The following is a 14,046-nucleotide window of genomic DNA, read 5'->3' on the forward strand; positions in this document are numbered from 1 at the left end:
AGGACAGGATCTAGGTGTGGCCAAACTTTGCCACAGAGTACAACTTAATGTTAATAATAAAAAAGGGGGATTTCTTTTTTTTTTTTTTTTTTAATTGCGATTCATTCTCCCAAACTGATAAATCAATCCTGCCGGAGCTTATAGGAAATTATAGCAGATATTCTGCCAGAAGCCGGCGGCACACAAAGGAACTGCCTTTATTATTTTTTTTTTTACATTGAGAAATCAAAATAGTTGAGCTGATCCCAGAGCTGTGCGCACGGAGCATGCGCGGGGCGAAACGCATGGCGATGGTCTCAAGTGGTCTGTAATCCTGAGCAGAGCGGAGCGGAGCTGCCTGTCTGTCTGCCTGTCTGCCTGCCTGTCTGTCTGCCTGTCTGTCTGTCTGTCTGTCTGTCTGTCTGTCTGTCTGTCTGTTGCGAGCAGGAACACAGGAGCAACATCAGGAATATATGGCTGATCTGCTGCAAAGTTTGACTGGAATACCGCAGCTCACTGCAGCCTGGTCTGCACGATTCATCATCATCATTATTGTTATTTTTTATTTTTGCATGTGAATGTTGAGAAACAGGTTTGGCTCCCCTATAGGAGTAAATCCAGTCTGCACAATATGGGCTTTAAACCTCAGAAACACAGAACAGACTGTAATGGCAGCAGTAAAACAGGCTTTAAAATCTACAGGCTCTATAGATTTTATATCCACATACAATCAGTATTAAATATTAACAACACAGGCCTGACAGTCTATATGGACAGTATCCCTTAGAAACAAGAATGATAGCAATCCTGGAATAAAACCTTGAAGGATACTATACAAATACAACAGTAAAACTAAAGTCCCTATAGGAATATATAGGGTCCATATGCACAATATATACACTAGATTTGTTACAACATGTATACACAACATCAATTATTTTGTTTCTAGTGTGTTTAAGCCTAGAAACAGGGTGGGTTTGTTATATTAATGCATAATCTTGTCTGTGCTCTGATTTTTTTTTTTGTTCTGTGTATGTTTTCTACTCATTTTGTCTGTACATATACACTGGTAAAGATGCTTTGTAAGTAAACTAAAATCAATAAAAATGTGTAAAAAAAAAAAAAAAAACATCAACACATTAGGCCTAAAGTGTGCAGGGCCTGTCGTCTATCTGCATATTTCCCTAATAAAAAAGAACTAAAGTTGCCATATTATAGAATAAGAAATATCACAAGCAAAACCATAAGAAATATATGAAAGCTATTGGAATGTTATAGTTTGACCAGACTGACAAGGCTGAACTCACTATTGATTAACACTGTGATTCCCTATAGGAACATTATAGAGCGTTACTGTTAGCCACTGGAGCAGGAAGGTTTAGTTCTTTGTGATTAGAGAAATTGAGAATAAGATTCATTGTGTGTTCCTGTCCAGCAGATGATGATCTAAGAAATGTGTTGTGCCTATGAAGGAAAAATACCTTCAGAAATCAATATACATTAAAACAGATGTGTGTTTCAGTATGTGGGGTAAAACTGTGGAATTCTCTAGAGGAGGAATCAAAATGTTCAAATTGAACTCAGTTTAAGAAAAAATATAAAGAAAGACAATTCAGACATTACAAAGTTTAAGAGTAACATTGTTTTGCGTGTATATGAGTGTAAATATGTACAAATGTGTTTATGTGTGTAAACATGTATGTGTGTACACACTCACACACACATGTATCGCTGTTTGGTTTTTGGTCATTTTAGATATTTATGACATGGTATAATATCTAAGTTACAAAAAAATGAGGTTATCATGGCAGTTAGGCTTCATTATTAAGTCAGAAAAAAAGGGGTAGGAATTGATTTGAACATTATTATTACTATTATACATTTACAGTCTTGTATGTTTCATTTTACATGCAAAGTTTTGTTGTATATTTGTTTATCTGTAAATGATCTAAATAAATGAACTGAACTGAACTGTTGTGTAACAAAATGACTTCTGTTTCTATTCATTTATTTTATGAAAAACCTGAAATATGTTTTAGAAAGGAAAGTTTCCATATTGTTCGCTTTGTTTGTAAAGCATGGGGGGGGGAAGCAACATTTTCTCTGTGTGATATCTGAGTTTGCTGAATCTTTTTTTTTTTTATGATATGGTAATGTCATGTAAGTCCATGTATGGCACTTAAACTAATCAATCATATAGAAATACTATAGTAATACCATAAGAGATTGAAAAAAATACGAATACCTTGAGCAAAGACACTATAAAACTCTGTTGGGCAACACACTAAAAGTCCCTACAGGAATATGATAGTGATTTTTCATCAGGTTGAGCGAACACAATAGTTAAAAACAAGTACTAACAGAATTGTTGATATGAAATGAAAACAGGAGAGGCTACATGACTAATCAACAGTTTGGTTGTGTAATTTTTCAGACTGAACATGACACACAAGGCTCATGTAACCTGCTGATCATATAACTTGCTGTTACCAGTCGCCTCCATTGGGGGGAGAAAACACGTGTTTCCTTTCATAATGCTCAGCTGTGTGTGTGTGTGTGTGTGTGTGTGTGTGTGTGTGAGGCTCCAGCATGAGATGCATGTACCGGCAGGCCTCCACACTGAGACTTACACCGGGATTTGTACTTGTGGAAATAAGGGGGATTTTCTTAATTAGACCAGTGTTGCCTGTTTTCCGCTCCACTGAAACTGATCTATATTGTTTTACAGATCAGATCTAGTTTAATTCTATAAAATCAAAAAGGTGAAAAGTAAGGGAGACTCTCAGGAAATGAAGGAGGGCGGCCGGCTGTTATTAAAGTGGATTTTAGGCAGGTAAATTAACGTTTCCCCTCACTTCATCTATGAAATCTATACTTAACTAAGGTTGGTGGATTTCATATTTGTAAGAACAAGGAGGCAAGTGTACCAGGAAATTGTTGTTTCCCCTAATTTCACCCGCAACATCTATAATTAAAGGAGAAATCCACCCTCAGTTATACACATTCCAGGTCTTTAAGTGTTGCACAGCGAACAACAATGCTGGAGAGTTTTCATCGTGAAATTTCTGAAATTTTATTGCAAAAAATCTTAAAGCTGCACCATTGGCGTCCCCAAAATGGCAGCGAGAGGGAACTTGTTTGCAATATAAGGACTTCAATACCCAGAAATCCTGCAAGGTGAGGTCAGTAAACGTCACACAGCGCGCTCATGTTTCCCGACCCGGCCGCTCTGTGATGCTTTATACCAACGGAAACCAAAAGGAAAAGAGAGACGGAAGATCTAATGTTGGTGAGTCCAGGTTTCCTTCTCACTTGCTGCTGTTTAGGAGACAGTTTGGATTTGTAGGATTGTGCCGGTGCAACAAAACCTTATTTTGGGATAGGGTTGCTCGTCAAAAAGTCTCAATAACATGAAGAAAGACAGCAACTCCCACAGACAGACCGCAACATCATTTCTCTTAAAATATCTTTTCGACATATTGTCTTTGTACCGTTTGTACTTCGCTCTTAAAGGGAAAGTTCAGTGATTTTTAGAGGCTTATCCTATTGATCACTAGCCATGTCAACTATTATAACATTCGAAACATTTTTACATCAGAGTTTTTGTCTCTGAGAAATCAGCACCAGCCTCCTGTTAGCATTTGTTAGCAATGCTAATGCAAGTCAATGGGGTCTGAAGCCATTGCTTTCAAACTCCCATTCAAGTGCTTTGAGCAAGTTCTGTTACGTATTCTTACTGTTACCACAGCTATGGAAGTATAGGGAATGGCTTGCAAGTGATTTTAAGAGTTATGGTTTCATACCTCGTTGACTTTTGACCCATTCTAAGACGGGGCTGATTAGTGATTAATAGGGTAGAGGCTTATAAAACTGCTGAACCTTCCCTTTAAGTTTCAATTAGTCACTTCTTGTGGGCGGAGGAGTGTAAAAACCTGGAGGCAGAAGTTTATTTGGGGTGAAAAGACTGAATATAATCTACTTAAGGAGTAAGGATGGGATGCTCTTCCCTGTTTCAGCCAAATTTGGTAACGCTTTATTTTTACGGGTCTGCGATTTCCTAATAATTTCCTAGAAAGGAACTATTTCTTAGGAAGATTCCGGGAAAGAACCATGAAATTATGTTCTGAGAGTTGAATGGTAGTTGGTAAGTTCCTCCAATTTCTTCTGTTGTTTCCAAGACAGAACCATGAAATTATGTAGCAGTTATATAGAAAATTTGAAATGAAACTAAAATTAAGAATTCAACAAATAACTATATTATATAATTATATGAATAATGACTTCTGATAATTGACCTCTGCCTATTCTTTTTCCAATAAATAGTTTATAGTTTTGCAGTTTTGCATCACATGGTTCTTTCCAGGAAACTCCCAAAGAAATGAACAGCTCCTTTCTAGGAAATTATTAGGAAACTGTGGAAAATAAAGCGTTAGCCTCCAATTTTGTGGATTTTTACATGAAAGTCTCACCTAGTGCAGCTTTAACCCTTGTGTAATCAGGCTATTAGACTAAGAACATATTGTTTACAGCAGCAGCCTTGGGAAGGGAAGATTACACACACACACACACTTGGAAGTTTTGTACTTTTGTCCACTCAGCAGCTCAGAGGCCAGAGAGAGAGGAACACTGCAACACTGGCCCGACCCAACACACACTAATGCAAATGTAATGCTGCTAAAGGCGATATTAGTGAGTTGATCACCTCTGTTGGCTGTTGGGGTTTTACCTCTCATTGTCTCAGTGAGTTATTGTAATTGTTGGGCGGTGGCTCATAATTCATCACCACAGCGTCGTCATCAGAGTCTGAAATAACTTTTTGTCTCACTGCCAACGGCTGCTGAACTAAAAAATGTCGACCTGCCCAAGAAATTTGTCGTGGCCAAAATAATGAACATACATTTTTTTTTATAGAAATATGCTGCGCTACCTTCAATGCCGTTTCATGTTAAGAATCAGGTATGTGTGTGTTAAAACTTACCTCACCCACCTCATGAAATGCAAATCACAAGCGAGCACGTTGAAGCCTGTCTGATGCAGAGTGATGATATATAATACTGTGTGTAATCTCTAGATATGTGGCAAGAAAAAACGAAAAATGATGGAATTTCAACAGAATTTCAAAGAATTAAATTCAACTTCCTGAAATTCCAATTCCAATTCCTCAGTTGAAATGGAATTGATGAGTTTATTCATGATCCCAACGCTGGTCGAGATCTTGCTTTACACCCCGATGAAGACACCGCTGCTGTCGAAACCTCTTTTTTTTTTTTTTTTATGTTGTAAGACAATAAAGAAATCTGCATCGGAGCGACCGGAGCAACTTTTTACTCTGAATACCCAAAGAGCCAGCAGATGAGAAGCGTCTCCGGGCTGCAGTCCGTCTTCTGGGAAACGTCAGTGAAAAAAATCCACTAGTTGGGATTTTCATTGCTTTTGCTCCAGCTGCAACATCAGTGAGTCGCTTTTTAATAAAGGAAGCAATTATTTTGCAGTGTCACTTTCAGCACTGCAGGGAGAAATATTTCAGTTGGACTCAACATATTTGGAAGAAACACGCTGTAACATATTGTAGGTTAAAACACCACAAGACTAGAAACACCTTGTGTCTGTAAAGCGTCAACTTTTAAGGAACTGAGCAAAGCTGGTTTCATTTTCCATATATTTTTGGACATGAAATGCATTTTCACAAGTTCACTTTGTTCCCTGGGTCATAAAACATTTACATTTTAAATCATTTAGCTGGCGCTCTTATCCAAAGCAACTTGCCATGAGTGCAACAGTAGAAGAAGCGTAAATCCCCTAAATCACCAAGATTACAAGCAACCAGCAGAAAGCAGCGCACTTTTAAAAGCCACATCGTCGACACATGGCATATGTTACCACTGGCACATGTGGTTGCCGGTGGTAACGAGGGACGCGCCGCCATGTTGGAGGAGTGACAACGAAAGTAAAGATTATAACCTCTTGTTCCCTGATCTTTTCCCCCCCCCTGTAGAATTTGAACATCCCAGCACCGCACAGAAATGAGGACGTCTGTGTTTTGTCAGGGAGGAAGAGGCGATAACGTTACACTGTGTCCTCCAACATGGCGGTGCCTCCCTCGCAGCCATCGGTTATTGTATTGTGGAAAACAAAGTAACAAGAAGTCAGACTTGGAGATAGAAGGTTTCAGCAGGAAATCAACAACAGTGTAACAGCAGTAAACGAAGACAAAAGGCCTCTCAAGTGTCGTCATTTTGGGGCTTTCGGATTCTCTCTGGATCCAAATTTTTTTGCCTATATGGTGAAAATTAATGTGATTTTTGGATCCCGTTTGCCAATCATTCTGCTCTTAGAATGGGTGAAATGAGTAGAAATCACATATGACCAAGTTATTACATATTTTAACATGTAATTATTGATTTTTTTTAAACTATTTTGCTAACGACAATGGGGCAGATGTTGTGTTATCCTCCTTACGGTCTGTGTTATCCTCGCTTCACAAAGCCAAGAAATGCTGGAACGCTAGGCATGACTAGAGATTTTCTTTTTTTACTTTTTTCATTACAGCTTTAAAACCCATCAGAATCCACCTCAACTAATAAAGAAATGCATAATAGTGTAAAAATAGTCAATATTAGTGCTGGAAGTCATTAAAGGCTCCTCTATTCATTTTCACATCAGATTGAAAAGGGGGGCGGGGCCAGAATCCCTTATTTGGGCCGAAAAATGATGTCACACTTCAGAGGTCAACTGTCAATGAATGTAAAAAAAAAACAACAACCAAAAAGTCATAATAGGCGACATGAGTTTTCAGCAGGACACTGATACAGTAACAGCAGTAACCAACGGGCCTAAGACTTATAACAGTGTTTTACCAAGTAAACCTGAGCAGAAGGCACGGCTTTTCACTTGTAACTTTCTACTTGTAACTTTTCCCTTGTAACTTTTTTCCCTTAACTTTTCCCTTGTAACTTTTTTCCCTTAACTTTTCCCTTGTAACTTTTTTGCCTTGTAACTTTCCCCTTGTAGCTTTTCCCTTATAACTTTTCCCTTGTAACTTTTTTCCCTTAACTTTTCCCTTGTAACTTTTTTCCCTTAACTTTTCCCTTGTAACTTTTTTGCCTTGTAACTTTCCCCTTGTAGCTTTTCCCTTGTAACTTTTTACTTTTAACTTTCTCCTTGTAAGATAAGATAAGATAAGATAAGATAAGATAAGATAGATAAGATAGTAACTTTTCCATTGTAACTTTTCACTTGCAACTTTCCCCTTTTAAGATAAGATAGAAAAGATAAGATAGTAACTTTTCCCTTGTAACTTGTAACTTTTCACTTGTAACTTTTCATGACCATTTTGCATTTGAAACAGAAACAGCATGAAGGCTTTTGGCACATACAGCACAACCTCATTAAAAGCCCTGGACATTTGGGGTTGTCTTGTTGATTTCAAGTAGTAAAAAGTCTTCCCAGTTTGCCTCTGATGGTTCATCATCACATCTACTCCTCCTCCTCTTCCTCCTCTTTCTTCTTCTCCTCCTCCTCCGCTCTGCACCGTCTCTTTCTGACTCATCCCTTATCTAAGGATGGTGATGCTGACACACTGGGCAGTTTTTTTTAGGGTAATGTAAATGGGCAATGCTCCTAGCAACAGGCAACAAACTGCCACACTGGGACAAAATGTCATCAGATGTTTCCTGGCAACAATCTGTGATAAAAACAACAATGTTGAATTCACTCCTCAGCAATGTTGCCGATCAGAGTTTAGTTGCCCAGAAAGTTGCCCTGTGTATCACTGTCTTAAAGTCACACTGAAATCAAACATCTTTTTTTTTTTTTGCCTTTTTAGCTCATTCTACCACACCATACACCTGTTTGACAATTTATGCTCCCCCAAATGACAAAACAAACTTTATTTTCTTCTATTTTATTTTTTAACAAAATCTCATTCATTTTACTTTCTGGAAAATGACAGATTTTTGAACAATCCTTGAATCAAACTGCTTTTCTCTCCCTAACTGCTCTCCCATTGGTTCACACTTTTGTATGATCCCTCCCTGCGTTATGTCCCGCCCCAACATCCTGTTTCAACAGGAAATACATCACATTAAGGAAGCAAGACGCTCTTAAATCTCTCTCTAAATGCAGTTTCATTGTGACTGTGAGATTGATGATACACCGGAAACTTCCTCAGGCAAAACAGGGGCGTGGAGGTGGGAAACTGAAGGAAAATGAATGTGCATGATGGAATTTAAGAGATTACAGTAGAAGTAAAAACTTTTATCCAAAGCACCTTACAATTACTCAAGGAAATGGATTTTAAAGGGGATTTTTTCCTTTCCTACAATTTTATATTATAGCCTTGAGTTTATGAAACACACTCAAGTGTTAATTTTTGTTTCAAGTGAAAATAATTTATAAATATTTTTAGTAATTTATTCTCTTCTTCTCTCCCACCTAAAGCGCTAGAGTCTGTTTTGGGGCGTTTCTAGCAGCCAGAAGGAGCTAATGCTCTGATTGGCTGGCAGTACTAGAGGGCCCGCCCCCTCCCCTAAAAGGAAGATGATTGGTCGACTCCAGTAAAGTCAGCTTTCTGTGTAACAATCCGCCCACTTTCCGATTGGCAAATTTCAGAGGCGACATTTCTTCTAAATACAACTTTGGCAAATCAACACTTCACTTTCTTACTGTGAACAAGGAGCATTTAAGAGTGTAAAAGAAATGAAAAACATCAGATCATCCATTTGTAAAGACCTGTTAGTGTCAGTGCCATGCTCTACAGGACCAGAGATCGCTCTTGTTCAAGCCTTCGGACAGGGAGTCAAACAAGTCTGTTCTGAAATGTGTTTAACAGGCAACACGTCTGCTGCTGCCGGCTGCTCAAGAGACGAAGAGGTGGAGTTAAGCTGTCAGTCTGTAGCGTATGCAAGTACACAACCTCTGCTGTCTTTATGCATGAATGTGCACAATATATATTTATGTTTGGTGTTAAGAAAATTCACTTAACCAGACTGACTTACAGTAAATGAGCAGTTAGCTAAAGCAGTGGTTCTCAACGTGGGGTCCGGGGACCACCAGGGGTCCTTGAGGGGGTTCCAGGGGGTCCCCAACAAATTGATGAATTGTTAAACTTCACCATTATTTCATAATAACAATTAGAGAATGTAGAAGAATGACTGTTTTGATCATAGTTTCACTGTTATCTCTCTACAGATAGTCATGGAATTCTGGACAAAATCATCTCTAACAATAAAAATATTCTCAGATTTGGGTCCAAGAGACAAAATCTCATCAAATGGGGGGTCTGTGGTTCTAATGTGGACTAAATTAGGGGTTCTCAATATGAAAAAGGTTGAGAATCACTGAGCTAAAAGCTGAGCTCCCACAAGACAAACGCGAAAATAATTTTATCATTTAGTTTCAGGAAAGTCTCAGATCACCTGTCAATCAAACAGTGTGGACGGAGCTTGGATTTTCTGTCGATGCAGTTTGAGTTTCTGTAGGTGGCGCTCTTTTCTCTGTCTTATCAATAACATTTATCTTTAACAGACATTATAGAGTTCGGGTCAGAGCTCTGGCATGAATATAATTTGAATGTAATAATGTGATCTTGCTTTAACATAACCTACAAACTTTATACGGCGGTTCAGTTTGCTTTTTTTTCCATTTATCCTACAGCCATAATCATGACCGTTTGCATGCAAGGCAATGGCAGGGTATTAGCCTAAAACATTTTCATGTGTGTGTGTTAGCAGCTGTAATCATTTCTTTAAAACACTGCCATTTTCCTATGTATGTATATGACATGTATATGATGCTATGTAAAGCCCTTTGTGATAAAGGGCTATATAAATAAACTAGACTAGACTAATCTGCACTCGCAAAAAACTGTCAAATGCACAGTGGCCCGCTGCAGTTCCCCTTATCTTCGTCGTCTCTTGGTGTTTTTTTAATCTTTTTTTGAGTTATGTAATGAACTTGCAATCTTGACATAAATTCCTGACTCCCGCAGCGTATTCTGTGACTCATGTATTTGCTTTATAGTCCACTAGAGGGCAGGTGGGGCACAACAACTATTGCATTATAATGATCAACATGTCAGAGTCTTGGTCATAAACTGGAGGCTGTCAGCTGCACACCGGTCCTCCAACAAGGAGGAACATGCTGCAGCTGTGAATGAAACACTTCCTGACACCCTGGCTCCTGTGCAGCAAGCAGGATTTTCCCAGGAAAGAGCGACCAGACAGCGGAAACAGCAACAGCAAACGTCTTCCTGAACTGGATGTAGGTTGTGATATAGTAACTGGCTGATAGAGAATATTAAAACAGACGGTTATTTATTTGAAAATGTCGTGGATTCTTACTTTAAAACAGACTCGTGACTCCTCATCCGAAGGCTAAACTTCCCGTCTCGTCAAAGCATTATGTAAACTATAGAAACATGGCCGCACTCAGGTATGACAGTCTGTAATTTGCAGAGCAGCAACAGCAACGTATGCGTTTATCCCTTGACCTTCCTCAGCGTTTCTGTTGCTGCTGTGCAATTTAAAGACGCTCATAAATACATACTGGTACATACTGAGTGCGGACATTTTTCTATAGTTTATGTTTTTTTAAGTCAGCACCCCATAAAGTTTAAGTTTTTTTGAGTTGAGCACACCTATTCTCTCTATTTCAAAGCTTTGTGTACCACAGCCTTAGTTATCATTATTATCATTACTGTTATTATTAATCCTCCTCGTCCTCCTCCTCCTCCTCTTCATCATCCACCTCTCCGTCGCTGTCCTCCAGCAGGCGAGACTGGAGGGCCAGCCGCTGAGCCACGGCCGTTACCATGGCAGCGCCCTTCCCGCTGCCGTCCTCCGAGACCAGGAAGGTGATGTCACAACCCGGGGCGAGGAGGCGCACCGTCGCCTGGAGCTCCTCGCTGAAACTAGAGAGAGAGAGAGAGGTGGAGAGAGAGAGAGAGAGATGGAGAGAGAGAGAGAGAGATGGAGAGAGAGAGAGAGAGAATATGTAAATATTGAGAAAAATGACAATTTTAGCTGGTTTGTAAGAAATAAAGAAATAAATACACTGACTTACATTGTTGAATTGCCTTTATATGCTACTATACTATTGTATGCTGTATGTTATTTGCAGAAAACTGTTTCATTGTTTATCTATTATCCTTTATTTGTGGCTTGTTTTTTTTTGTAATTAAATGTTTTTTATTTTTTAATTTTTTAATTTCCCTTTTAGGGGGTGAATGACATACATAGGAGCATACAAAATAGTACAGATTACATTACATTACATTTCACCCCCTACCCCCCTCCCACCTACTGTCCCTCCCTCCAAGGGACACACAAAACAGAGTGATCAGGTCCTAAAAATAAAAATAAAAGTAGCAATATCCAGTTAAATGTAAAATAATCAGGCTTAGGATATTGAGTACATACAAAGTAAAACTGCAATTATACAAAGAAGAAAAAGAAAAAGGGGGTGAAAAAATAAACAAAAAGAAAACACAAGGACACTTTAAATTCATGTCAATAAATCGACATTAATTTAAATATTTGTGGCTTGTTACATTATTTTACTTTATCCTTTGCAATGCAGATCCTTTGACTTTATTCTTTGCAAATGCTTTGGCAACATAGATCCTTTCTCTGTCCGGCCAATATAGCAGATTTGAATTTGAATTTGAATATAAGATAGAGAGGGAAGAGAGGGAAGGAGAGAGGAGAGAGAGAGAGAGACAGGAGAGGGAGAGAGAGAGAGAGAAAGAGAGAGAGAGAGAGAGGAGAGGGAGAGAGAGAGGGGAGAGGGAGAGAGAGAGGGGAGAGGGAGAGAGGAGAGAGAGAGAGAGAGAGAGAGAGGGAGGAAAGGGAGAGAGAGAGAGGAGAGGGAGGAGAGAGAGAGAGAGAGAGGAGAGGGAAGGAGAGAGGAGAGAGAGAGAGAGAGAGAGAGAAAGAGAGAGAGAGAGAGAGAAAGAGAGAGAGAGAGAGGAGAGGGAGAGAGAGAGGGGAGAGGGAGAGAGGAGAGAGAGAGAGGAGAGAGAGAGAGAGAGAGAGGAGAGGGAGAGAGAGAGAGGGAGGAGAGGGAGAGAGAGAGAGAGAGGAGAGAGAGAGAGAGAGAGGGAGAGAGAGGGAGAGAGAGAGAGAGAGGAGAGAGAGAGAGAGAGAGGGAGAGAGAGAGGGAGAGAGAGAGAGGAGAGGGAGAGAGAGAGAGAGAGAGAGAGAAAGGGAGAGAGAGAGAGGAGAGGGAGGAGAGAGAGAGAGAGAGAGAAAGAGAGAGAGAGAGGAGAGAGAGAGAGAGAGAGAGAGAGAGAGAGGAGAGGGAGAGAGCTGAACATCGAGCCTCACAGACTTTCAGAGCAGCACTGCTAACCAAACATTATTCAGATTGAACACATTCACTGAACAAGTTAAATCTAATTATTTGGACCAGTGGAGTAACAGAACCAACGCCAACAAGACGACGCGCTTCACGGCCATGAGGAGACACGGCAAAATGGCCGACAGGAAGCAGACGCTCATCCTGACCTGATTTTACTCAGTTATTTACCTCTTACATAGAGAGAGGAGAGTCAGTGTGCAATATAACGTGTTGACTGCTGTCGCACCGCTGGAAGCATGCTGGGTAATATTGGAGGAAAGAGAAGTGTTAACAGTTTGAGTCTTGGCTTGTTCTCAACAAACTCCTCACAAAGGCAGGAAGCCCGTTAATGTGTTGACACCCGGCCGCTTTCTGCGAGTTCACACAGATAAACCGAGACTTTTCCAAATCTCCTCACGGCCGAGCAGCTGAAGAGAACGCAGCCAGGGAAGTCTCCGCCCCGCCCCGCCCCGCCCCGCCCCGCCCCGCCCCGCCTCGCCCCGCCCCGCCTCGCCCCGCCCCGCCCCGCCCGCCACACCCCGATGGCTGCTTCTGTCTCCCATCAAACACTCAGAGACAGAAGAAATTATTTTATTTTCTGTTGCTCTAAAAGTCACAGCGAAACGAGAGAGCATCTTACTTCCTTAATGCGATGTATTTCCTGTTGAAACAGGATGTTGGGGGCGGGACATAACGCAGGGGAGGGGTCACTCAAAAGTGTTAACCAATGGGAGATCAGTTAGGGAGAGAAAGGCAGTTTTATTGGATGGGAGGGGCGGGACTGTTCAAAAATCTGTGACGTTTTATAGGTTGGAATTTTTATTTACGCCTCCGGGTACACGATGATGTCACCAGTAAAGATTTTCCGTTTTCCAGGGAGTAAAAGTAATCAGATTTTGATATAAAAATACAAGAAAATTTTGTAAATATTTTAGCATTCATTTTTAAATAGGTATACACTACCAGTCAAAAGTTTGGACACACCACATTTTTCTTTATTTAAAACATTTTTCACATTTTAGAATAATAGTCAAGACATCAAAACTATGAAATAACACAAATGGAATTATGCAGTGACCAAAAAAGTGTTAAATCAAAACTATCTTATATTTTAGATTCTTTAAAGTAGTCGCCCTTTGCCTTGATGGAAAGGCAAAAAGCTTTGGAAAGAAATTCATACATAGGATCAACTTCACTATTTATATTTGTCTAAGAAACTAATTTCAAGCATTTAAGCAGAAGCCTTTAGATCAAAATGGCTTTAAGAGAATGAAAAACATTCAATCAGGTGGGTCCAAACTTTTGACTGGTAGTGTATATTACGACATGGAAAATTGGCTAACAAGGTGAAAAAGTCATATTTACTCTCAAAACTTTTTAGACTAACTCTAACCCTGTCTATTTTTCAACCGGTTACAGCAGAGTTTCCTAACTAAAACCAATGTAATTTGCCAATAATTATCACAACACTCTCTCAGCATGCTCTGCTTTGTCCTTAACATCGGTTTAAGATCCAAATGTATATATTCTCATTGGCCAATAATACTTCCAAATTAAAAATCCTAACCTTTCCACAGATGATCACAGTTAAAGCCGCTACATCCACAAATCCAGAGAGTCAAGTTACTCTATTTTCCACCCTCATCCAGACCTCATGGCTGCTCTGCTGAAGAGTCCTTAACCAAAACACATGGGCCCTAGTTCATTAGCATCTTTAAAGACCCCATGAAG

The 14,046-nt window shown here is 39.8% G+C and overlaps 1 protein-coding gene across 1 annotated transcript in view; it reads right to left on the bottom strand.

Moving 5' to 3' along the window:
• Positions 1-5,689: 5,689 nt before the first annotated feature.
• LOC139910168 (hexokinase-4-like) overlaps positions 5,690-14,046 on the bottom strand; it is a 34,660-nt gene continuing 26,303 nt past the window's right edge. Inside the window, exon 11 of the mRNA XM_078286897.1 lies at positions 5,690-10,888. Coding sequence (XP_078143023.1) covers positions 10,684-10,888 — 205 coding nt within the window. The 3' untranslated portion in view covers positions 5,690-10,683. The remainder of the gene's footprint in view (positions 10,889-14,046) is intronic.

The sequence above is a fragment of the Centroberyx gerrardi genome, chromosome 11, assembly GCF_048128805.1.
Source record: "Centroberyx gerrardi isolate f3 chromosome 11, fCenGer3.hap1.cur.20231027, whole genome shotgun sequence".
In the NCBI taxonomy this organism is placed as follows: Eukaryota; Metazoa; Chordata; class Actinopteri; order Beryciformes; family Berycidae; genus Centroberyx; species Centroberyx gerrardi.